The 25,994-nt window shown below is 37.5% G+C and overlaps 1 protein-coding gene across 1 annotated transcript; it reads left to right on the forward strand.

Moving 5' to 3' along the window:
* The first annotated feature begins 3,282 nt into the window (after positions 1 to 3,282).
* Positions 3,283 to 24,192, forward strand: LOC148981945 (uncharacterized). The gene is made up of 6 exons (XM_089129299.1): positions 3,283 to 3,370; positions 13,130 to 13,198; positions 18,439 to 19,017; positions 19,199 to 19,234; positions 23,150 to 23,242; positions 23,329 to 24,192. Exons 2-6 carry the CDS (start codon positions 13,188 to 13,190, stop codon positions 24,179 to 24,181), a joined length of 1,572 nt encoding a protein of 523 aa, XP_088985425.1. The 5' UTR covers positions 3,283 to 3,370; positions 13,130 to 13,187; the 3' UTR covers positions 24,182 to 24,192.
* The last annotated feature ends 1,802 nt before the right edge of the window (positions 24,193 to 25,994 follow it).

Consider the following 25,994-nt stretch of genomic DNA (forward strand, 5'->3'; position numbering starts at 1 on the left):
TTAGAGTGTATGTAGAAATTCACTTACTGTAAAAAAAAAAAAAAAATGCAGAATAGAATGTACGGTTTATGAAAAAAAAAGAAGACAGACTTGGATGATAGTCAAAAACCTCCCATCTCCAGGATAAGAAAGGGAAAGGGAAGTAATGGGCAAGGAAAAGGGGACATCATCCTCTGATGGGATCAAACCAGCCAATGCTGGAATTGTGAAATGCCACATTACCATCTTTGCAGTATTCAATCACCTGTTTCTCAGTAACAATAGAATAAAATACAGGGGATATATTTGTGTTTTAATTTACAATATAAACAGCTGGTTACCTTGACTTCAGCTTGTAAGGTTTAGAACATGGTGTTATCAGTTCTGACATACAGTGTTAAAGCATTGGTAAATTTGACAGTAAACATCCATTATTTTGGTCTTGATTGAGCTTGTGTGTAAAAGAAGTTTCAAGAATTTTAAATTTGTGTTAATTTATGCATTTTGTGTTAAAGCAACAAGAAATGTGTTAGTGGTATAGCTTGCTCAGCCAGATGTAGTGCTAACTGTGTTAAGAGTTTTGTAAAATTGTTAAAAAAAAAAATAATCTCTCATAGCAATCGTAAAAAACTGTAAAAGTATGTTGGAACTAACATAAAGAAAGGTTGCTAAAAATATGCTTAACTAATAAAGAAATGAGCTCTTATTGTCAAGTGATATACACAAAGTTTCTCATTATTATGAACAGAAACAGACGGACATTTTTACCAACCCTGACTGTAAAACGACATCTACTGTAAATCCAAAACCATGACACAAATACATCAATCAGATCTGATTATTTAAAATTATTAAAAATATGCTGATAAAACACTGAACAATTAACACAAAAATATTTAAGAGTAACAGACCCCTAATTTACTGTAAATATGTTTAATGTTTGTTTACACACACTGATGGATGAGTGGTTTACTGTAGTAAAAGTGAATATGTCACACACAGGGTTATTGTACCTAACAACTAAAGCTGAAACAAATTAAAAACTAAAACTAAAAAACAAATTAAACTTTGAAAGACGACAAAAAGATAAAGATGACAAAAGTACACAGAACAAAATTAGGAAATAAACTGATCACGATTTCACGATTAAAGCCAATTAAAAATACTGGTAATGCTTTAAAAAAAGGTTAAAAAAAATAACCTTACTACATTGAAAATATATTTTTAAAAATTCTAAAGAATTTCTTAGTTCATGTTAATTTGAATTAACAATTAGCAATGTTAAAGATTAACATTTATTACTCGTTGTTAGTTAATTCATATTTTTGTAACACTTACCAATAAGCTCCCATACATCAATGTTAAGTGTAACCAAAATATGAATAAAAGCTAGTATTTAAATAATAGTAAACATGACTGGACACAAGCTGTTGTGACTGATCTGAAATATTCTTACCATGTTTTAGCAGGCAGAGATGATGAGATTCTCCTCCTAGTCGTAGTGTGAGTGTGAGAGTGTGTGTGAGAGAGAGGACACGAATCATTTGATCTGAATCACTGAATTCATATAGAGCCTAATTTCTGAGTTAGGTTTACTTTATTAATTACAGCAGCAGTAACCATGTACAGCATAATATGTTTAACATTTACAATGTATTCGAAATAATTTCTTAAAAGTTTATCTTATACAATTTTTTTGAAGACACACAGACACCAATAATTATGGCTACATAAAATATTTTTGGGATTTATTTATTTATTTATTTTTTGATGGTTTGGATTTCATTGGAAAGGCTAAAAACTCTATGCTCTAAAATGAACGTGCTAAAATCCTTAAGGTAAATTTATCTAAGAATTTATGCTCTTGATGAGTTCAGCGATTCAGGTCAATTAATTATTATGTTAAAACACAGCCAACACCATCAGATCACCTTTCCTATTTGTTCATCTGGCTGTTATAACTCATGTACTGCAGCCAAACAAAATCTAAAGTTAATGATTTTAAGGGTCAAGAGCCCAACTAAAGCAAACACTGATCTCCATAATGGTGACTTTAAAAATTCTGTTTTTCTCCTTCAGTGATTCTGCTTGTTATCATCAGGTGTCTTCGATAAAGCTCAATCATCACTCAATTAATCACTTAATTATCTCATTAAGTTTAACACTGCTTTAGTGTTCATTTAACACTCTGTTCAGAGTTAATTTAACACTGGGGATTTTGCTGTTTACTGGCTTAAGCAGGGCGACACGCCTGGCACTGCAGGATTAGAGTCCCTCTCGGTGTAGTGTGTTATGATGGTAGCCTTTGTTACTTTGGTCCCAGTTCTCTGCAGGTCAATCATCAGGTCCCTCCGTGTAGTTCTGGGATTTTTGCTCACCGTTCTCATGATCATTTTGACCCCACGGGATGAGATCTTGCGTGGAGCCCCAGATGGAGGGAGATTATCAGTGGTCTTGTATGTCTTCCATTTTCTTACAATTGCTCCCACAGTTGATTTTTTCACACCAAGCTGCTTTCCTATTGTAGATTCACTCTTCCCAGCCTGATGCAGGTCTACAAATTTCTTCCTGGTGGCCTTCGACAGCTCTTTGGTCTTGGCCACGGTTGAGTTTGGAGTGTGACTGTTTGAGGCTGTGGACAGGTGTCTTTTATACAGACAAGGGGTTCAAACAGGTGCCAATAATACAGGAAAGAGTGGAGGACAGAAGAGCTTCTTAAAGAAGAAGTTACAGGTCTGTGAGAGCCAGAAATCTTGCTGGTTTGTGGGTGACCAAATACTTATTTTCCACCATAATTAACAAATAAATTCTTTAAAAATCCTACAATGTGATTTCCTGGATTTCTTTTTCTCATTTTGTCTCTCATAGTTGAATTGTATAACGAAAATTACAGACCTCTCTCATTATTCTATAGGAGAACTTGCACAATCAGTGGCTGACTAAAAACTTTTTGGCCCCACAGTAGGGTATATTTGTTTACCGGGCCAGCCCACATTGGCCAGTGGCGTACCGGGGAAAAGTCCCGGTGCTCCAGATGGCCAGTCCGCCCCAGCTAGAATGTATGAATGCCCAATATATATGAACGCGTTCATGAACTATCGTGGCTAGTGTCATCCAACACCCCCACCTGTTAGAGAATGTCACCCACTGGAAACCCCCCCAAGCCCCCCAAGCCCCCCCCCCTCCCCTCCCTGTTAAATTTCATTAATATCACGTGGTTTAAAGGAATAGGAGTAGGGCACAGGTCACTTCTGATTGGCTGTAGAGTTGCTTAAATTCAGTTTAAGACAGACTTGTACTGTAGCAGAATAACACATGCAGTTTTGGCTTATACTGTTGTATGATATTCAGCAGAGAACCGTTTGCTGTTTGGAGTCCAGATTCACTTCAGGTTAGTCAAATTCGACTTCATCACAATTAGAGTGTTAGCCAGTTAAAAATGACTAATGAATGAAATCATTAATAAACATGATCCACAACGTCCTGAAGTGACATTAGAAGTCTCTTTGTAAAATATAAATTTGACGCATGACTATTTTAATGAAAATGTAGTCATCTGAATGCTAGGGTTTTATTTTTACAGTTTTTCTCAATTGCTTTGGCTCAGTTCTCAAATGTTTTTTTTATTTCCCAAAACATTAAGTTCAGATCTCTGAACAATTCGCTTCTTTTTCACATCAGATTGGAATTTCTTATTGATTTGAGCAAATTGCAAATGCTTTGGCACATGTGTGCAAAGAGTACATACAACTGTCTGCAGTTTGGACAACAAATAATTGTATATGGCTTGTTGATCAAAACTGATGACTCGATTCTCACTTACACTGTCAAACACTTCAGAACTTCTCAGACATTTTTTATTGTGTAAGCCATCACATTCAAAACGATCTATTCAATTATCATAATTAGTATACATGAATGTATATTCTAAAATATATCTGACATTGACATTGTTTGTAATGTTTGCTAAATTGGCACATGACTTCTAATTGCATTCGCAATCTAATTGCAAATTACCTCTAATATGAATCAACCATTTAACCATTTAACCAATCAACTTTATATTGATATATATATATATATATATATATATATATAGAGAGAGAGAGAGAGAGAGAGAGAGAGAGAGAGAGAGAGAGAGAGAGAGAGAGAGTATATATATATATATATAGAGAGAGAATATATATATAGAATGGCAACGCATTCTCACCCCAAGGCGTCACCTTTGACCATGCTTCAATATTTGACGTTTTAGGCGCCCTTTAGCGTCACTTACATGACGCGATCCTACGGCGTCATCTAACTGACGCTAAAGGAAAGCGTCAGTTAGAGGACGCGGTTAGGTTTAGGTGTGGGGTGGGGGTAGGGTACACGCGATCCTAGGGCGTCATCTTACTGACGCTAAAGGGCGCCTAAAGCGTCAGATATTGAAGCATGTCCAAATGCTTCCCAAGGCGTCAGTTAGGTGACGCCTTGGGAGTGAGAATGGGCTGAGAATGGAGGACACTCACAACCCTGAACTGCAGCAACATGCTCATGGAAGAGCAATTGGAAGGCGTGTAAGAATACGTGGTGGTGGTAGAGGAAGAAATAATCGAGGAAGAGGTGGAAATAGTCAGAGTCTCTGATGAAATCAGAGCCACACTTGTGGATCATGTCATAAATCTGACCATTGCAGGGGATGGGTGCGGCATTCAAGGAGATTTTTTCCACGGTGTGTGGCAATGGTAACATCAGATGTGATGTTGATGAAAATCTTTGGCCTGACCAACGTGAGCGACAAGATGTCCACCAAGAATAATGTGTTTTGTTTTTTTTGTTTTTTTTTTCATGAATGTTATTTGTTGTTTGTGTATTTTGTGGTAATACACAAATATGAAATGTAAAGTGAAATCTTGTTACTGTTGTCAGTTACTTTACATGTACAGTAAATACACTTATATTGTGTACACATGAAGTACAAAAATAAACACTGTAAAAATACAAATGTTCATAGAATATTTTTTTTCTACATACTATTGACTTTTCTCAACAAATATGAGATTTGTTTACAGTAAACCCTTAATTTTCATGGTTGACTGTTGTGGTGAACAAACAACTAAACATTTTGACCAGTGTGGCTCACACAATGACAAAAATACTTTAGATTTTGATGGCCTTGGCCAAATTATTGACAAAATAACTAGGTTTTGAAGCATGAATTAAATGTTTTGGGTGAGTAACTACATTTTGCAGACATGCTATAAAGTTTTGAAGTTCCTGCAAACAGTTGTGACACTTGCACTCACAGTTAAGAGAGTGTTAAAGGAGAACTCCGGCGAACAATGAGCCTTTGGTCTAATAAAACATCGGTACCTAGTCAATCGTTCTCTGAGATTTGTTTTCATGATAATCGAATGTAAAGAGTTTTATCTCTAAAAACTGATTAGCGTGTAATGGGGGCATTGACTAAGTAAAAAGAAATCGCTAGTTTATACCACTAACAAGGCTCAAAATAGCCCCACACTAACACAGTAACATAATGAGGCTCCATGCATGCAAAACGAAGCATTGAGAACTTTGTAAGTGTACAGACCGTTTAATAAGAAGATACTTTATGAAGACAGTTCACTTCGTGTATACAGACAGGAGCCATCTTAAAAAATAGTCTCGATAAGTCGATCCCCGAATGCCGTTCATACAGTTCAGAAGTTCGTTGAACTTCATACAGTTCAGATCACTCAGCACGACGTTCGTGGTTTGACATATCGAGACTATTTTTTAAGATGGCTCCCGTCTGTATACACAAAGTGAACTGTCTTCATAAAGTATCTTCTTATTAAACGGTCTGTACACTTACAAAGTTCTCAATGCTTCGTTTTGCATGTATGGAGCCTCATTATGTTACTGTGTAAGTGTGGGGCTATTTTGAGCCTTATTAGTGGTATAAACTAGCGATTTCTTTTTACTTAGTCAATGCCTCCATTACTAGCATTATACACTAAACAGTTTTTAGAGATAAAACTCTTTACATTCGATTATCAAGAAAACAAAACCCAGAGAACGATTGACTATGTACCAATGTTTTATTAGACCAAAGGTTCATTGTTGGCCGGAGTTCTCCTTTAAGACTGTTTCAAAAAATGTGCCAAAGCAATTGAGAAAAACTGTAATGCAATATATAACTAGGCCTATATGTGTATTAATTACACATTTGTGAGAAGTGACAAACACATCTTTTTTAGGTTCTGTTTTATATTGAACATGTTCAATATATGAAGAGTTCAGATGCAAAAGCCTCTAAGTGCCATTTGAAATTTTCTTCTAAAATGATATTTTTTATCAAGCTTGTATATTTAAGTTCAGTAATTTCACTTACATGGCAATGAAGATTACCTATTAATTGTTATTTAAGTGAAATTACTGAACTTAAATATACAAGCTTGATAAAAATGACCATTCTAGAAAATTTCAAATGGTTCACTTGGCTTAAAAGACGTCTTTTCAACGTAAAATGTAATGCATACATTTGGATGTTTAATGATTTTTAAAAGATAGAAATATGATGCTAATAGAAAAATGATATAGATAGATAGATAGATAGATAGATAGATAGATAGATAGATAGATAGATAGATAGATAGATAGATAGATAGATATACAGATATATATATATAGATAGATAGATAGATAGATAGATAGATAGATAGATAGATAGATAGATAGACAGATAGACAGATAGATAGATAGATAGATAGATAGACAGATAGACAGACAGATAGATAGATAGATAGATAGATAGATAGATAGATAGATAGATAGATAGATAGATAGATAGATAGATAGATAGACAGATAGACAGATAGACAGACACAGAAGATTATGATTCAAATGTAAATAGATAGATTGAATGTAATTCAAATGTAAAATTCTTAAAATTACAGAATAAAATTACTGTCCAAAATCCATGAAAATCCTGAAATTTGGCAATGATAATTAATATATTACAGGTATTTATGCTAAGCCTTTGCTAGCTTTTGTCCATTCAAACCACTATTCATCGGCATGCATTGATTAATCCCATGGCATGTAGCAAAAAAAAAAAACAAAAACAAAAAAAAAACGTGACGAAATCAAATGCTGGTGCGACCAACTGAGAAAGTTGGTAGCATCAGTTTAAGTAAGTAAAGGTTTATTTCTATAGCACATTTAAAACAGCTCGCGCTGACCAAAGTGTTGTACATAGCGCAATAGCCACAAGGTAAAAAATAAAATAAAAATACAGTAACAAATCAAAGAATTAAGCAAGATCCATAAAGAAAGACAGACACTTTACAAACAGAGCAAATTAAAACAATTTAAGAAGCCGGGAATGTAAAAGGGTGAGTTTTAAGCCTGGATTTAAAAATCTCAATTGAAGGGGCACTTCTGATGTTAACTGGCAGTTGGTTCCAGGGCTGAGGGCCAGCAACAGAAAAGGCTCTATCACCTTTTTGCTTGAGCCAGGAACGTGGGACCTGGAGGAGGCCTTGACTGGAGGATCGTAGGGACCTCGGAGCTACGTGAGGATGAATGATATCCTTTATGTAGCTGGGGGCCAGGGAGTGAAGAGATTTAAAAACCATTAGCAGTATTTTGAATTGTATCCTAGACTGGACTGGAAGCCAGTGCAAGGAGGCTAGGACTGGTGTAATGTGCTCACGTTTTTTTTTTTTTGTGTTTTTGAGTAGCCTAGCCGCTGCATTTTGAACCATCTGAAGCCTTGCCACCAGAGTTAGGGGGAGACCAAAGTAAAGAGAGTTACAATAGTCCTGGCGGGAGGTTATGAAGGCATGGATGACTTTTTCCAGATCATTATATGACAGAACAGACTTGAGTTTGGAAATTATTCTTAATTGATAGAAACTGGTCTTTACAACAGATGATATTTGTTTTTCCAGATTAAGATGGGAGTCAAAAATAACACCCAAGTTACGTGCATGGGATTTAACATAGGGTGCAAGGGGACCAAGGTCAGCAGGGATGGCAGATTTGGATTTTGGGGGGCCAAAGACAATAATTTCAGTTTTGTTGTCGTTTAACTGAAGAAAATTGTTGTGTATAATGTCATGGGGACTCGGGGAGCTTTTTAGCTTTGTAATTACTTCTTTAAGAGATTGCAGGGAGACGGAATTAAAAGTAGTCCAGGAGACCGAAGGAATATTTAGCAATGTCATTTCACCCTTGGTCACATGTATTTGAGCTGTGAGGTTGGTCATTTTTGTTTCAAAATAATTTAAAAAATCCTCACACAAGGCATTGGTCACATTGTTAAAAATCGATACAGAAGGATTGAGTACTGAGTCTATGACCGAAAAGAGAACTCTAGGAGTTTATACACGTGATCATCGCAAATATTTTTTTATTACACTATTTTGCTTTAAGATAATGATTTTACTTTTAACCTTTTTTGGCATAGTTTACTGTAGGAAGTATAATTTCATATGACTTGAATTGAATTTTACTTTATTGACATTGTCATTTCCGGATAGCCTACTTTTCAGTATTTCTATAAGTTAAAAATAAACAAGTTCTGATTTGCAAATGGGCTTACTGCACTAATATATATACTGTATATATGTTCCATCTTTAAACTTATTCTCAACGTGCATGCAGTGAAAATAAAGCAGTTGAATCAATGAAATGATAGTAAAGTTAGTCCACGGCCACACCACCCACGGTGCAAATTACAAGACGAAAATTAGAAAATCAGTTCGATTTCATTTATTCAAATGTTTGTTTCTGAAGTCACAATTTAGCACAAGGAAAATTGAAAAAAAAGAGAAAACGGCAACTATCCATTGACAATGTAACTGGAAAAAACAAGAAAAATGAATGTCTGGTTTCCATTTTTCATTTTTGAATTTGCATTGTATGGTCCGAAAATTTAATTGTGAATCGTTACACGGACCTTGTACACACATGACATTGCATAAGTTTTCAGTGTATTTCATCAAGATAACTAGCCAAGTTAACTAGCCTAAGTGTCTTGTAATCATCAAGCAGAATCACTGAAGCAGAATCACTGAAGAAGAAAACTCAAATTCTAGTCACCATTATGCGGATCAGTGTTTGGTTTAGTTGGGAAGTTGACCTTTACATGTGTAACTTTAGCTTTTGTTTGTCTGCCATACATAAGTTATGATCGCCAGCTGAACAAAGAGAAAAAGTGATGTGATGGTGTTGGTTATGTTCTAACATAATTGTTATTTCACAATCATATGACCGGATTCATTGAAATCAAGCTGTCCTAATCTCTGATTAGAATGTAGTAAATACATTTATTTGTCCCCGTGAGGAAATTTGTTTGCATAGCAATAAAGTAGGCATTTCAACATACATCATACGACATGCACCATACACAAAAAACAGAAACCTTTAAAGGGTCACTTCACCCATTTGCATTAAGCTTTGTATCTTTAGAAACCCAGTCATATTTTTGAACGGTCATGGTTTATTCCCTTATTTTCCCCTGAGATGGGAGAAATAAGGATTTAAGTGTTTTACTTCCTGCTTATCGTGACGTAAAAATTGTCATTTTGCGTCACTATAAGCAGGAAGTCATATTTCATTAAACTCTTTAGAACTACATATATTAGCTCATTATTATTCCAGGGTGTTGGACCCACTCACCCTACAAGCCTATCACAGATCAGTGGGTGGGACTTCACTTGCAGAAACTGAAATTAATATCAGCCATCTTGTTTGGAAGCTAAGCTAACAAGCGCTGTGGAGATCGTAAGTTATGACAATGACGGAAGAAACTAAACATGATATGGAAGAAGAGGATTTTGAAATTCTGCTGCTCGAATCCGATGTTCGTGGCTATCTTTACGAGTCGCAGTATAGTTTAGAGCAGCTGAGGCTGATGGAGGAGCCGGTCGAGGACCCCGCACTGACTCTGGCGCTGGGCAGTTTGCTGTTGCCTGTGCTCTCGCTGTGTGCTACGGCCTACAGACACAGAGTCCGTCTGCTGCAGAGAATTTCAACGATTGCAATTTCTCCTGGAGGAAATCTCTGAATCAGACGAGCACACGGACGTTTGTGTTGTAATAGTTTCGCCTGACTAAACATCCAGGTATCATGCAGTAATTCACCAAACAGAAATAAATACAAACGAGGGGTAATTCATTCATTCATTCAAGCACTTTATTTGTCCCCAGGGGGAAATTTGAAGGCACATTACAGTAGCTTACATAAGCACACTGCACAACCAACACTACATAGAACATATCATTAAAAAACTAAAACCTGAAGAAATCATTAACTTCTATTAAAGTTCAAGTTCATAAGCTGGACGGCCCTCGGGATGAAGGTTACTTTCCTCCTCTGTGTCCGACAAAGCGGACAACGGAGTCTGCTTCCCGAGGGTAGCCATTCAAACTCCGAAAACAGAATGTGAGAGGGGTCATTAATAATCCTACGTGCCACCTTTACAGTCTGTTGGTCACATAAGGCAGTAAGAGTACGAACAGGCTGGTCAATGATCTTTGAACAGACCTTAACCACGCTCGACAGACGGTTCCTGTTTAGGAGAGTGATGGAATGAAACCAGCTGATAAATGAAAAAGTTATTACATTTTCAATGAAAGAATAATAAAATGTCTTAAGAATAACTTTGTTAACCCCGAATGACTTCAACTTCCTAAGTAGATATAAGTAGGTAGGTAGGTAATTCACTTAAAGTTTGCCAATGTAACGTTAACAGGGTTTGTTGTTGGGGAAAGAAGGAGGCAGGAACCGGCGAACATTTAAGCATTTTAATAGTAAAATGAACACATACAAAACGAAAGTATAAGCCAGCATCCCCTCATTTGCCGCTGCTGTAACGTTACACACAACAGAAACAAAACACAGCATAAAATCAGGCCCGTTTCTCTCTCGATCTGCCGTCGTCGCTCCCCGTTTAATGCTTTCGTTTCTCCGTGAGAGACGCGGAACCGGCGCTCGCTTCACAGGTGTCTTTCATTATCACCAAATAGTCTCTGTTTAGTCTGTTATCACTCACGCCACCAGCCTCGCACGGCACGCCGTCCTCTTATGTGCCTCGCCCTCGATCGTCCTGCTCGCCACAGCCAACTAGACATTTTGTGTGAAATGAATTACAAACTCTGATGAAAGCTAATGTTAGCCTTGTAGACGGAAGAGTGTTGTGGAAGAGTGAATTCTCTGTTTGCGCGGTTCCAGATCAGAGGGTGTGGCTTGCGGAGCTGTACAAAGCGGGGCATTCTGGGACATGTAGCTTTTTCATATATAGGCGCCCCTTGGTTATTTTCTGTCTTTTCTCGATCAAGAGGGCACCAAATTAAAAAATTCTTTTACATTTCGACTACATATATGATCCACTTTCAATAAAGATTCAGATTCATGAAATGCTCCTTTAAATATACAAAGACACATACTAATACACTTAAACCATATTTCCCCATACCCTGCACTTTTTACTACCTCTTTGATTAAGCATTACCAGACCAGCTGAGTATCCTACCTATTTAACTTAAATATTTAAAAGCTAAATTGCTTGAGGCACAAATAAAGACTATGATCTATTTTTAGTGAATAGAGGGAGGCAATACCGTCGCCCAGAAGGCAGTAGTTCGAATGAAGAGGCCAGGGGGTGCCTCTTGTCTCCCACAATGGTTTTTGCCTTGTTCATTACTCTTTCCCTGTAAATGCATTCCACACTTGGTAACTTGATCCCTAATAGTTTACTGGCCGTTGTTACTGTTTTCCTTACTGACTTCTGCCTCAGTAGCATTACCAAACCAGCAGATGATTCAGAAGGCCACAGAAGGCCAACAAACTTTCAATAAAAGAAGAATAAAACATCTGAAGCATTTTGTTGTGAACAAAAAGATGACAATTTCTAGGGTTTCAAACAGACAAACAAAACAAATGCCTAACGTGAAAGCAGTGAGGCAGCCACAGAGCAGCACCAACCCGATATTGGTCATTGCAGTCCAATATTATTGGTCATTATATTGGTCATTACAGAATCAAAATGATTTAACAGCGTAAAATCCCAATTTTTCAATGTAATCCAAAAGATTTCTTTAAAAGTGTTCTGATCTAAAGTCATTGAAAGTGGAATTTTGTTTGGACACACAGATATCAATAATCAGCCTGTTATTCTCAACAATGGTGACAATAATAAAGCATATTGCAGTGCATTCTGGGTGCCACCAATCAAAACTCATTCATAGCTCCCATCATACATTGCGGTGTGAATAAATTATGATCTGAATTGTCTCATGAATCTCCTTTTCCTAATCGAATATTCTTTTTGTCACCATTGTGGAGATTCATACACTGAATCTATATGTCTGTGTGTGCCTGAGAAAATGATTTTATTTTTATTTGTTTTTATCAGAACAAGAAATCATTAACTTTATATTGAACAACCTAGAATATATACGGTTGAATCACTTTGATTCTGTAATGACCAATATACATTCTGATCAGAGATAAGAACAACTTGAGTTTATTGAATCAGGTCATATGATTGTGAAATAATGATTATGTTAGAACATAACCAACACCATCAGTTCACTTTTTCACTTTGTTCATCTGACTGTCATAACTCATGTATGGCAGCCAAACAAAATCTGAAGTTAAACATGTAAAGGTCAACTGCCCAACTAAACCAAACACTGATCCGCATAATGGTGACTAGAATTTGAGTTTTCTTCTTCAGTGATTCTGCTTGTTATCATCAGGTGTCTTCAGTAATGCTCAGTCATCACTCAATCGATAACTTAATTAGCACATTAACTTTAACACTCTTCAGTTTTTATTTAACACTCAAATTTTAACACTTTAACACTAGAGTCTTTAACACTCTTGAGTTTTTGCTGGGTAAAATTCAGGAAACTGGACATGTTCTTGGAATGTTAGAAATCAACAATACTATCATGTCGAATTTTTAATTTAAAAATTCGACATTAAATTAAATTACGTTTAATGAACGTTTGAGGAACATTATACCTTTTAAAACACGTTCCTCTAACGTCAAGAAAACTGAACATTTTTCATGTTCCTAGAACCAACACTGAATATTTAGAGAATGTTCTTATAACAAAATTCTGCAAAAACAGCAAAAACAAATGATTTCCCTCTTACTTTCTCCACTCAGTTTGACAAGTTTCATCACCGGAGTTAACCATCGGCAGACTACTGTGAAATAGGCAACGATGGCCACCAGGTGGGTACTTTTTTATTTGTTATCTAAAGAATAGTTCAAATATTTTTCCCCCCACATATTTTTTAGGCTGTAATTACAGAAAGCTACGTCCAAAAAGGGTCAGTGTAGGTCCGTGTATCTTTTGGTCATTTGATTTCCTGTTTGTAATGGAATAACGAGTAATGAAAAACAGCTCGTTTATTTGTTTTTTGTTTAGTTTTGTAGGGTTCGATATTTTTATTTTCATTTCATTTTATTTTCTGAGTTATACCTGCCAGATGAACAAAGAAAAAAAGGGATCTAATGATGTTGGTTATATTATGACAATCATCATTTGAACTTTATGTTTGTGGCTCATGCTATTGGTTATGGCATAAATGTGATTCTGCATAAATATCGAGAATTTCATGTATAATATAAAGGATTTCTTTAAATTTGTTAAAAAACAATCATTCAGTTAGGCACACACAGAGGTCAAGATTCACTCAATGCATCTCAACAATGGTGACGATCAGAATATTAGATTAGGGAAAGTAAATTACATAGACAATTCAGATCATAATTTATTCATACCACAATGCATGATGGGAGCCATTAATGAGTTGTGATTGGTGGCAGCCACTGCGACATGCATTATTATTGTCACCATTGTTGAGATTCACAGGCTGATTATTGATGTCTGCATTTCTAAAAAAATAATTTGAAAGTGATGTTATCAGAAGTTTATTAGATATTTTGGATTATGAGAAAAATACTGATAATCATATACTGTGTAGAATCATAAATATGTTGTTAGCAAGTTAAACCTCAATAATCATCTCAATAATTTGTTTTTTTGCAGATCACAGCTTGATTATGCCAAAACATAACCAACACTATCAGATAAAACTTTCTTTGTCCATTTGATTGTTATAAATCAATTACAGCAGACAAACAAAATTTAAAGTGAAAGTATAAGTGTCAAGAGCCAAACTAAAGCAAACACTGATCGCCATAACGGTGACTTACAATTTTAGATTTCTGCTTCAGTGATTCTGCTTGTTATCATCAGGTGTCTTCAATAATGCTCAATCATCACTAAATCAATCACTTAATTATCTCATTAACTTTAATACTCTAGAGTGTTAATTTAACATTCATATCTGCATCATATCTTCCATCTGAAAGCAGGTGAAGGTGATTTACTACTAATCAAGAACCAGCTTTACTGATGAGATGCGCACAACAATGTCATGCGATATTTCGCCCAGCACTAATTCCCAGCCCCCTGACCGGTGCCGGTCCATGAACCCGTTAGTACCGGGCCAGAGAAAGTCTAAGGGTGCTTCAATATCCCTTCTCGTCTCCTCGAACCTCCGTCCTCCATCCTATGACCCGGAAACCGATCGAGCTCAGCCATCTTGAAGGACATCTCAATTCTTGACATCTCATCTCTTCTTGTTTCTAAAGTGTAGTTGCTTATTTTGGTTTGTCCCCAGCTCGTCACCAAGCATATTTTCTGTTATTTAAACATAGGGGTTTATCTTGCCTATTCCCTCTCTCCCTTTCCCCATACAGAGTTTTTTCCCACCCACATCCTGCTTCTAATTGGCTCTGACCTAGATGGCAACGAGTACTAGGCAATCAGAGGCAGAGCAGGGCAATCGTTTTTTTTTTTTTTTTTTTTTTTGGTTAGGAAAACGTCAGTGAGTGACGTTTAAATGAAAATACCTGCGAGTCGCGACTGATAGTGACTGGACTGTAGGAGAGTTTTTATACATAAATTGTTTTTTAGATATTATAGATTATAGTTTAATATATCGTTTAACTCTTTAAAGGGTACATATTATCATGATTTTAAATCATTCATTTTTACATATAAATCGTACATTTGTGGTCTATGTAAAGCATAACTGCAATGCTTGGATCTGAATTCCTCATTATTATAGCTCCACAGGCCCCTATTCTACCCCTTTTTCTGATGTGCGTCTGTCAGCGATTCGTTTTGGAGCAGTCTCTTTAAATAAAAAGGAGATGTGTCACTCCCCGCCCGCTCTCCAGCTCGCTGAGTTCACGGTCGGTTTAACGCCACCCGTTCGGCCATTTTTGTAGTTTGATTAGACATATACGATTATATACTATAGCTTCAAAGAACATTTTTATTCACACGTTAACAAAATGTCAAAAACGGAACAACGGTCCATCAAGCCTCACATGTTCGAGCCAGAGCGAGCAAGTGGAAAAAGACGACGACGAACCTGCAAAACAATCTCTTCATATGGATGTAGTGGTATGTAAATGTATTGTAAGTTAAAGTAGATTATTTCTCTTGTTAAAACAAGCACACTGACAAGATAAATGACTACGGTTTAATCTTACCGCTAAAAATCTGTATTGATAAAATGATATGTTTAGAAAAGCATCAGAAAAGCAGCTAAATGACCATTGATGAAACTCAAGAACAATAATACTGCAGACGTGTAACGTTACTTCAAAACAAAAACAAAGAAAGACAAAGGTACTGCTAAACCATGACCACTATGTGTTCTAAGAAAGTAAAGTACTTTATTTTTATTAACGATATTTACAGCTTATCGAAATGCTCTGTTCGTCGTCTCCAAAGATAGAAGGAATTTACCTCTCATTCAGACGAAGTCGATCGGCAAACCCTTCTTTACACTGGCGGAGGTTGTTGAAGTGGGAATCCTTGAAGTGCTTCGGGTCACTACATCCAACAACCGAACATTTTGACTTGCCCTCTCGTAACTTCTGCATCATTGAGCTTGGACTACAAAATCGGAGAGAGAAATAATAATGGCGGATTACTCGAAGTGTTAACTGTCCCTCCCCCTTTTTTTTCACATAGAAAAACACTATTCGAACTTAAATGGTTGTAGACTTGTAATTCAAGAATACTTTGGAGTATAGACCTATTTGGTCTTGTTTTAAAGAACACATTTGCCAAATTATTGTTGAAATGAAGTATTATGAAATTATCAAAGTGAAACAGAAAAAAAGTTATAAGTTTGAGTTTATGAAAATTAACAATGTAAAAATATAGTTATTTATATTTTATATAAAATATAAACAATTATTTTACTCTAAAACTGCAAATAAATGTAAGCCAAAAATCTGAAGAAGTTGTGTTCCAAATTTTGGGTCAAAAATTAGCTTTCAGTAAGATTTTATTTGGGCACAGTACCAACACTAGATGGACAGCCAAGCTTCATTACAGAAGAAAATAAACTGTACTGTTTACCAATCTGTTCACATGAATGTAAATTGACAATCTGTGCCCAGTTCAAAACTATCCGTCCCCACGGATTGTAAAATCGCGCAGTTTCTTTATTCTGGCAACACTGCTAGTAATTCAAATGTTGTATTCGAAAGAAGATGGAAAGAAATGTCAATGACGTCATATACATCGTACGACAAGACATCTGCTTTACGGCAATCCTTCAGTCACTGGTGCTTCCGTAACACAGTCTCATCCCAAGACGTCATACAACTGACGCTTTGGACCATACGTCAACATCCGACGTTTTAGGGTACCCTTTAACGTCAGTTAGATGACAATCCTGGGGCGTCATACAACTGATGCTTTACCTTTAACGTCAGTTAGATGACGCGGGTAGGTTTAGGTCTGGGGTAGGGTTAGGATTAGATAGCGTCATCTAACCGACGTTAAAGGGTACCCTAAAACGGCGGATGTTGACCTATGGTCAAAAGCGTCAGTTGTATGACATCTTGGGATGTGACTGCGCTGGCTTCCGTGCATAGACAGATGAGAGAAGCCGCAAAATTTTAAAATACTACTGTTATTGTGTCACGAAATGTGGTTTTAATAGTTTTTCAGTCAACAATGTAGTTGTTTAAAGCTCAAATCTGTGGTTTATTTATAAAGATAGCGCCTATTTAAAAATTTGATATGACGTTTTCGGAGTTGTGATATCCAAGCCTTTACCGGGGTCTCAGCGCTCTGCACACCGCCTGGAACAGCCTTTCCTCGGTTAGTGCTTCTGACGTTTGCGCTGGCTCTGATGTATCTAGTCTAGTGGTTAAATGAGATATAATTTGTCTTGTGTATATCTAACGGGCGATCTTTGGTCTTATTAATCGTATCATTTGTTCCCTGGCTGTGTCTGAATTGTTTACTTTATTTCTTGTCTTGTTTAACTCTTCTTATACCTTTTAGGCTACTTATACTGTTATAATGTCTCTCACTGATCAATAAAACTGAAAAATAGACTTTTCATTACTAATTTATTTGCTGTATACTGTTTGTTTATGTTATTGACTAAACTATTTACTACTTCTCACCTATCTTACATTTACTATTTGCACTGCACTGTAGTGGTACCATATTGTATTATCATAGATAAAGGAACACTATCGCAGCAAAGCTCCAAAGCAGCCAATAGGGCGTATTTATTATGTCAACGCTTTTGCATTCTGCACTTTCTTTTCTCTCAGGGCATCGACAACACCGCTGACACAAGTAAATGCATGTGTGAGAGTTCAGTCCACCTTAAAGGTGCCCTAGCCTAGAATGTGAAATTGAATTTATTTTCGCATAGTTAAATAACTAGAGTTCAGTATATGGACATGACATACAGTGAGTCTCAAACACCATTGTTTTCTGCATCTTGCATAAATCTTGTTTTTGAAAAACACCCCTGAAAAATAGGTGGTTTCTTTGTTTCCACAGTATTTTCAATTTTAATATTTTTCGGTCAAACCGTTGTTGTCAATCAATCATACACAGCTAAGGGGGTCCCTCCCCCGGTTCACCTCAAAGAGCATGCACAGATCAGTCCAAATTAAACATGATTTAATGACTTGTAAATGTAAGTACACATTGATGGCCTAAGACACGAAACGAGCGGTTTGTGTGAGAAAACGAACAGTATTTATATCGTTTTTACCTCGTGTAGCACAGCCAAGTGATCTGACGGCACGGGCGCTTCAGTCTGCTCATGCGCCGGAAGTGATCGGTTGCGCGTCTACGTCACTCACATAGATATATCGAAATCGTCTTTACGATTTCCTGTATATCTAAATATGTTTAGTGAAAGGTAAAACTTCCGAAATCTCTGTGTAAAAAAGAGTGACGTAGACGCGCAAGTGATCACTTCCGCCGCATGCGCAGACCGAAGCGCCCGTTCCGTCAGATCAGTTGGACATGGCTGTGGCAAAAATGAACTACTCCTTTAATCACATATGTTTTCAGATAGGAAATATCATTACAGCGTAAATTGCTCTGTTTTGATTATATTATGCAGGAAGGAATTACAGGAGCTCTTGTCAGAGTATAAAGTGGACACACTCGAATACATTCAGACAGTGAGGCACTTCTGTGACGAAAAACAAAAATGGACTCTTGAGAGAGAGAATGAGCTAAAGATCATGACAGACATCAAGGACAAAGCATACCAAGTCAGTCATAAGTTTGACTATCTGAAGCAATCAAATAATAAAGCCAAGGGATTGTGGGAGTGCCTGGAGAAAACTGTAAAATCTGGGTCCATTACCAAGGAGCTGGAGATGGAACTGGATGCTGTCCTGGAGAACACACTTCAGGGGCTGAAGAAACTTGACGTCTTCCTGGATGCAGTGGAGATGCTCGCGGTCACCTCACCGTTTGTCTTCTCTGGACAGAGCTTCTGGCCTAAGGACAAGAGTCTTGGAAGTGTGGGATCAGTCATCAAAGCTGCAAGAACGACCTCTCCTCTCCTCATCAACTTTAAGCGAAATGCAGAAACCTTCTTCCTTCCTTCACTTAGTAACTTGGAGGTCATGTCCTTGCAATTAGACAAATACATACAAATCACAAAACAGATTTGTGAGAGAATGGAGGAAAGGTTAGTGCTGCAATTCATGCAATGTTCATTTTTAAAGGATGCTATTTTGATTATATACACGTTATTACACAGATTATCAAAATAATCTAATTTATTTAGAATTTACTAAATCAATTAAATCGAAGACTTAGCTCCACAATTTGATCAATAATTAAATTAAATGTATTTTTTCCCCTTACAGTTCTATGAGGGATTTGGAGTCTGAAGATACTCATAGGTAAGTATTATCAATATTAGGGTAAGATTGGAATTAATTTAACATCTTATTCATCATAACCCACCAAGTAAAATTATGTCCAAAAGACGTATTTTCAACATCTTTCAACGTCCACAGAGTAGTCAGAAATAAAGTCATGATGTCTTTTTTGAGGTGTTCTGCACGTCTCATATAGACATTCATGGACCCTTCGAACAAGATTAAACACCCGCCCCTGTCATTGATGGGTTGGAACACTGTTTATTTTGGTTTTGAGTGGTGGTTGTACCCCAATGTTTTTGTGTGCAGATTTCAGAGGCTATAGGCTGCCAACAGAGACACATTTTTTAACGGCCTGCTTATGGGGCGGGCAGCTAGCGGATCGTTAGGAAAGATTAGATGAATGTGATCATTTATTTTTGGGCCTGAAATCACTGACACAGCCTTTAACGTGAGTAAAAAAAATTGTTTGCATCATAGTCTGCCTAATTATTGAAAATGTTAGTGTGTTTTCGAGATTATCTTTGATTATAATAAACATATATAGGCCTACGGTGTAGCCTAGATTAAAGAGTAATCTCATTTATTGATTTATTTGCCACCTTAGTGGGTCATATGACTGGCATACCAAAAAAGTGGGTCGCAGTAGGCAAAAGGTTGAGAAACTCTAACTTAGAGCACAGAGTAAGTCATTGTATATATATATATATATATATATATATATATATATATATATACAGTATATATATATATATATATACACTAGTTGTCCCTTTGGCTACGGCAGTTCATTAGAACGAATGCGTCAATAGAGCCGCCATCTTGGAACAGGGGAGCCCCTCCACTTTAATGCATCAGCGTCAATGTAGTAGACACAGGTCTAACGCAAATAAAATCACCATAAATCATCACAAATTTTTTTGGTTCATTCTAATGAAAGGAATATACCTGGAATGTAGCTGATTCCACACAATTAAAAAAAAAATGTTTTAAAACATTCTTCCTAGTTCAGATTTCATCCGTGTGAACATCATACACAGCACAAAACTAGAAGTAAAGGCAGAGATAGCAGCGTTTAATAGCTACTACCTACAACATCATGCTTAGAACCCCTAGGTGACGTCTAGTGTATACGTCTATGGTAAGTCATTATCTCCTGTTTTAATGTTACAACAAATTCACAACTTGTTTGACAAAACCAATGACAACCTGACTGTTGTTTAGAGAACGTTTCCCAGATAATCAGGATCAGTTTTTCACGAGTGTCTGTAACTTAGCCAAAAGTTTTACACTCATGGTACGGCAGTAAAGTTTCCTGATTATTACGCAGGAATGACAGTTTAGTTCCTAGTCATATCAAAATCGCAACTTTACATTTTCCGTCGGTCTTAGTGCACGATGTAACTATGAAGAGTCAAGTTTTAAATAGGAAAAATATCGAAACACTTGGTCTTTTTTTATGCTAATGGTCTTGTCCACTTCAATGATGTATGCTAAGCTATGCTAAAAGTGGTACCACCAGAATCGGAGATCGGCTGAATGGATTCAGAAACGGTAAAACGGCAGTTTTAGGCAGTAGACACACTGGCTGCGTGGAGTCTCAGCAGCGTGGTGTGTCCGTTTTTATTTTGGCTCCCATGTTAACAGGTTAGAGCCTGCACACTGCCTGCATAACACACGTGTCTCAGGCGCGCCATGAGCCACGCGGAAAACGCATGCATGCTAGAAATAGAACCGACGCCCATTTTTCACGCGACACACAAGTATGTTGGAAGCGTTTGCAGGCAAAAAACAACAGGAAACAATGTTTATATGTACAAATTTTGTACACGAATACATTTAATTAAATTACATTTTGATGTTTGAAAGCCAAGGTTTTGACATAAATTCAGATATCAATGCAATTTAAACAAATAATAATAATAATAATAATAATAATAGATTTTAAAATATTGCCATAATTTTAAACAATCGAGTCCTGGCGTCCACTACAGAGATCATAGCATAACAGCAGCAGCAGCGCCACGTCAGACACGTTTCTGGTGTGCAAAGACACAGAAAACGCGACACAGCTGACATGCAACAGAAACACAACACTCATGCCACCCAGCCAGTGTGTCTCCGGCCTAACTCTGGGGGAGTTGTAAAATGAGCCTATTTCCAAAAAAAGTGGAGTGTTCCTTTAATTCTCACTAAGATCTTCTTTTATGTCTGTGATTACGGGCAGCACAAATGTAAAGTCTTTCCTTCAGATCTACACTCACCGGCCACTTTATTAGATACACCTGTCCAACTGCTCGTTAACACTTAATTTCTAAGCAGCCAATCACATGGCGGCAACTCAGTGCATTTAGGCATGTAGACATGGTCAAGACAATCTCCTGCAGTTCAAACCGAGCATCAGTATGGGGAAGAAAGGTGATTTGAGTGACTTTGAACGTGGCATGATTGTTGGTGCCAGAAGGGCTGGTCTGAGTATTTCAGAAACTGCTAATCTACTGGGATTTTCACGCACAACCATCTCTAGGGTTTACAGAGAATGGTCCGAAAAAGAAAAAACATCCAGTGAGCGGCAGTTCTGTGGGCGGAAATGCCTTGTTGATGCCAGAGGTCAGAGGAGAATGGCCAGACTGGTTCGAGCTGATAGAAGGGCAACAGTGACTCAAATAACCACCCGTTACAACCAAGGTGGGCAGAAGAGCATCTCTGAACGCACAGTACGTCGAACTTTGAGGCAAATGGGCTACAGCAGCAGAAGACCACACCGGGTGCCACTCCTTTCAGCTAAGAACAGGAAACTGAGGCTACAATTTGCACAAGCTCATCGAAATTGTACAATAGAAGATTGGAAAAACGTTGCCTGGTCTGATGAGTCTCGATTTCTGCTGCGACATTCGGATGGTAGGGTCAGAATTTGGCGTCTACAACATGAAAGCATGGATCCATCCTGCCTTGTATCAACGGTTCAGGCTGGTGGTGGTGGTGTCATGGTGTGGGGAATATTTTCTTGGCACTCTTTGGGCCCCTTGGTACCAATTGAGCATCGTTGCAACGCCACAGCCTACCTGAGTATTGTTGCTGACCATGTCCATCCCTTTATGACCACAATGTACCCAACTTCTGATGGCTACTTTCAGCAGGATAATGCGCCATGTCATAAAGCTGGAATCATCTCAGACTGGTTTCTTGAACATGACAATAAGTTCGCTGTACTCAAATGGCCTCCACAGTCACCAGATCTCAATCCAATAGAGCATCTTTGGGATGTGGTGGAACGGGAGATTCGCATCATGGATGTGCAGCCGACAAATCTGCGGCAACTGTGTGATGCCATCATGTCAATATGGACCAAACTCCCTGAGGAATGCTTCCAGCACCTTGTTGAATCTATGCCACGAAGAATTGAGGCAGTTCTGAAGGCAAAAGGGGGTCCAACCCGTTACTAGCATGGGGTACCTAATAAAGTGGCCGGTGAGTATAGTTTCTCTCATGATCCAAAGATGTGTGATTTACACACGTGTTTTATGTTCATAATATTTGGAGTTGCTTTGCAATTACAAAAGGACATTACTTTGAAATAAACTTGAGTTTTAATTTAATGCATACTGAGAGTGTTCATTTTCAGAAACAGTATAAATTATATCTAAACAAGATCTTAAATTATATTGAAATTATGTCCACAATGGCCACATTGGAACTTGTTTTTACCTTGTATGAAGGGTCCATGAATGTCATGCAGAAAACATAAAAAATACTTCATAAAAACTTTCATTCTGACTTTTGTGACAAGGACGTTGAAAATACGTCTTTTGCACATCATTTTGCTCAATGGGAACCTACAGGCCAAACCAAGTGGAATCAGTCAATCTGAATTCAAAGTAGACCTGAAAATAAATATTGACAGGTCTTTGTTAATCCTGCTGAAACTCTCTACAGACGTGAGAAAGCTAAGCCTGTACTGAAGTTCAGCTTGAACTTGCGCAAGTTCAGCAAAATGCTTGATCATTTGAAGCAGTTGTGCCAAATCAGGTGAGACCAATATTTATGATCTGATGTTTTCCACTCATGCATCATGAAAGGTGGCTGTAAATATTATCTTTTCTATTATTGTCTAGGATGGACCAGCACACAATGCTGGCTTTAATTTTTCAGGAAAATGCTCTGCGCTTCATTGATTTATTCAGTGAGTGTCGCTCCAGACTGGAGAATCATCTGTCAGATCTGGAAGAGAGTGCAGATCAGCTGGATAAAATGAAGAAGGGGGCCAGTATCTCCAATGTGGCTGGCCGTTCGGTTGGGATAGTAGGGAAAGCTTTGTCCATTACAGGAGCGTCACTGGGTGGGTCTCAGTCTATAGAAGGTCTCGGTCTGGGGGTTGCCAGAGGGGCCAATAGTTTGGTCAAAGACGCCACTGAAGATGGAATCAACCTAAGGCATGGGGAAAAAGCCCAGAATATTTTCAAACAATATATGGAGGATGTGGAAAAGATTCTGAGCTGTCTGGATCAGGCCAGTAGACTAGAGCATGTAGAGGGCCCTGCTGGGTTTAATATCATTAGAGCATTGTGCAAAGATATTGAATCTCTGGCAGATGGAGGTTTAGCTGGCAAAATATTAAAATTTGAGGAGACGATCACGACTGCAATGGTAAACCTTGAGAAACAAGGTGCTCGTAACATTCCCGAAGAGGTGGCAAATGGTAGCCAGCCAGCTCTTTCAGAGTCCGCTAGAGCTGGATTGATCACCGCAAATGCCGTCTTTATTGGTGTAGATGTCTTATTTATTTGCAAAGAGAGTATAAATCTGGCCAAAGGCAGCAAGAGTGAAACCTCTCAGCTCATCCGCTCACGAGCAGCTCTGTTGAGATCTGAGCTGGAGGACTGGAAGAAGATCCATAATTCCTTACGCAAAGGGATAACAAGGGTCAAGAAGAGTCAGGAAGTGTTGGAGCAACCTTTCCTTTCTTAAAGGGTTAGTTCACCCAAAAATGAAAATTCTGTCAGTATTTACTCACCCTCATGTTGTTCCAACCCCGTAAGACCTTCGTTCATCTTCGGAACACAAATTAAGATATTTAAGATATTAAGATCGCTCCTGCATACAGTCCATAGGCTTCTTGAGGGACTGGCTCTTGCTGTCCTCGAAAAGTCATTAAAGACATCGTTAAAATAGTCCAAGTGACTACAGGGGCTCAATCTTAAGTTTATCAAACGACGAGAACACTTTTGTGCGCAAAAAACAACGAAAATAACGACTTTATTTCAACTATTCACTTCCTTCTCCATAAGCCTATAGTCCGTTAACGTAGTGTGATTGCGTAAAGCTACGTCACAAGTAGGCTCACTATTGGCCGACGCTGGTCATGTGTGTGTGATGCGTGTGACGTACAATAACAGAAGCTTACGCTATTAAACTAGTAACCTGACTCGCGCAGAGGGAGAAATAAACGAATAGTTGAAATAAAGTCGTTATTTTTGTTGTTTTTTTGCGCACAAAAGTGTTCTCGTCGTTTGATAAACTTAAGATTGAGCCCCTGTAGTCACTTGGACTATTTTAACGATGTCTTTAATGACTTTTCGAGGACAGCAAGAGCAAGTCCCTCAAGAAGCCTATGGACTGTATGCAGGAGCGATCTTAATATCTTAAATATCTTAATTTGTGTTGCGAAGATGAACGAAGGTCTTACGGGGTTGGAACAACATGAGGGTGAGTAAATACTGACAGAATTTTCATTTTTGGGTGAACTAACCCTTTAAAGAGCTGAGATGAGCAGTCATTTATAACTACTGTTACAACAGTAACATTACTCAGTTTATCAACTTAACACCTACTTTTTCAAGCTTTCTGGTTTGCAAATTGATAAAACAGGTAAATAAAATTTAAATATCTTACTAATGTTTTATTATTTACTTATGTTTTATTATTTGCTTATGTTTCATTTCATTTCATCATTTAATCATTTGGATGTGAAATAGCATTTAATAAAATGTAATCACATTTTAAGAAATCATTATTATACTTTTGATGTTTACTATCATGTGACATGCATGTTTAATACTTTGCTTTTATTAATCTTGATGCCTCAAACGAAGCTGATTGACAAGTGTGAACTTTTGTACTTGTTTAGATGAGGGCGAAAGTTCCTGATAGACCGACGACAAATGTCAAGTCAAGTCACATTTATTTATATAGCGCTTTTCACAATACAGATTGTATCAAAGCAGCTTCACACTGATAACATGAAAGTAGCACAACACAGATCAATAATATTGCTAAACACTAAATAACCCCAACTGAGCAAGCTCAAAGCAAGCCAAAAGCAAGGCGACAGTGGGAAGTAACCAAAACTCCATCAGATTGGATGGAGAAAAAACCTTGGGAGAACCCAGGCTCAGTCGGGGGCCAGTTCTCCTCTGGCTTACATTCATATTGTTTATATATAAATATTAAATATAAATATTGTTTATGTATAAACGGCGCCATAACATATCGCAGGCGTTGAGTCGTCTTCACAGGCGAATGCTTGAATGCCACAGAATAAAGTGGTAAACCAATGTTATATTAGCAGAACATCTCGCAGAAGGGATTTGAGCAGCAGTTCTGTCTTTTGTATCGTGTTTAGATTAACAACTTTCTGACACACTTGGGGTACAAGACAATATGTGTACGGCCCTTTCCATGGTGTGAAACCACAAAAGAAAGATGTCTGGTCTTTTTGTGAGTCTTTTTGAATGAGATCTCTCAAACAACTTGACTTATCTTTAGGCAAAAATATTATTAG

Source organism: Pimephales promelas, chromosome 3, assembly GCF_988280905.1.
Source record: "Pimephales promelas chromosome 3, fPimPro1.hap1.1, whole genome shotgun sequence".
Taxonomy (NCBI): domain Eukaryota; kingdom Metazoa; phylum Chordata; class Actinopteri; order Cypriniformes; family Leuciscidae; genus Pimephales; species Pimephales promelas.

Bases quoted from the DNA above. Each gene is read 5' to 3' on its own strand.
- LOC148981945 (XM_089129299.1), top strand. The intron at 19,018-19,198 runs GTTAGTGCTGCA...TTCCCCTTACAG, and splicing joins TGTGAGAGAATGGAGGAAAG to TTCTATGAGGGATTTGGAGT. The intron at 19,235-23,149 runs GTAAGTATTATC...AACTCTCTACAG, and splicing joins GAGTCTGAAGATACTCATAG to ACGTGAGAAAGCTAAGCCTG.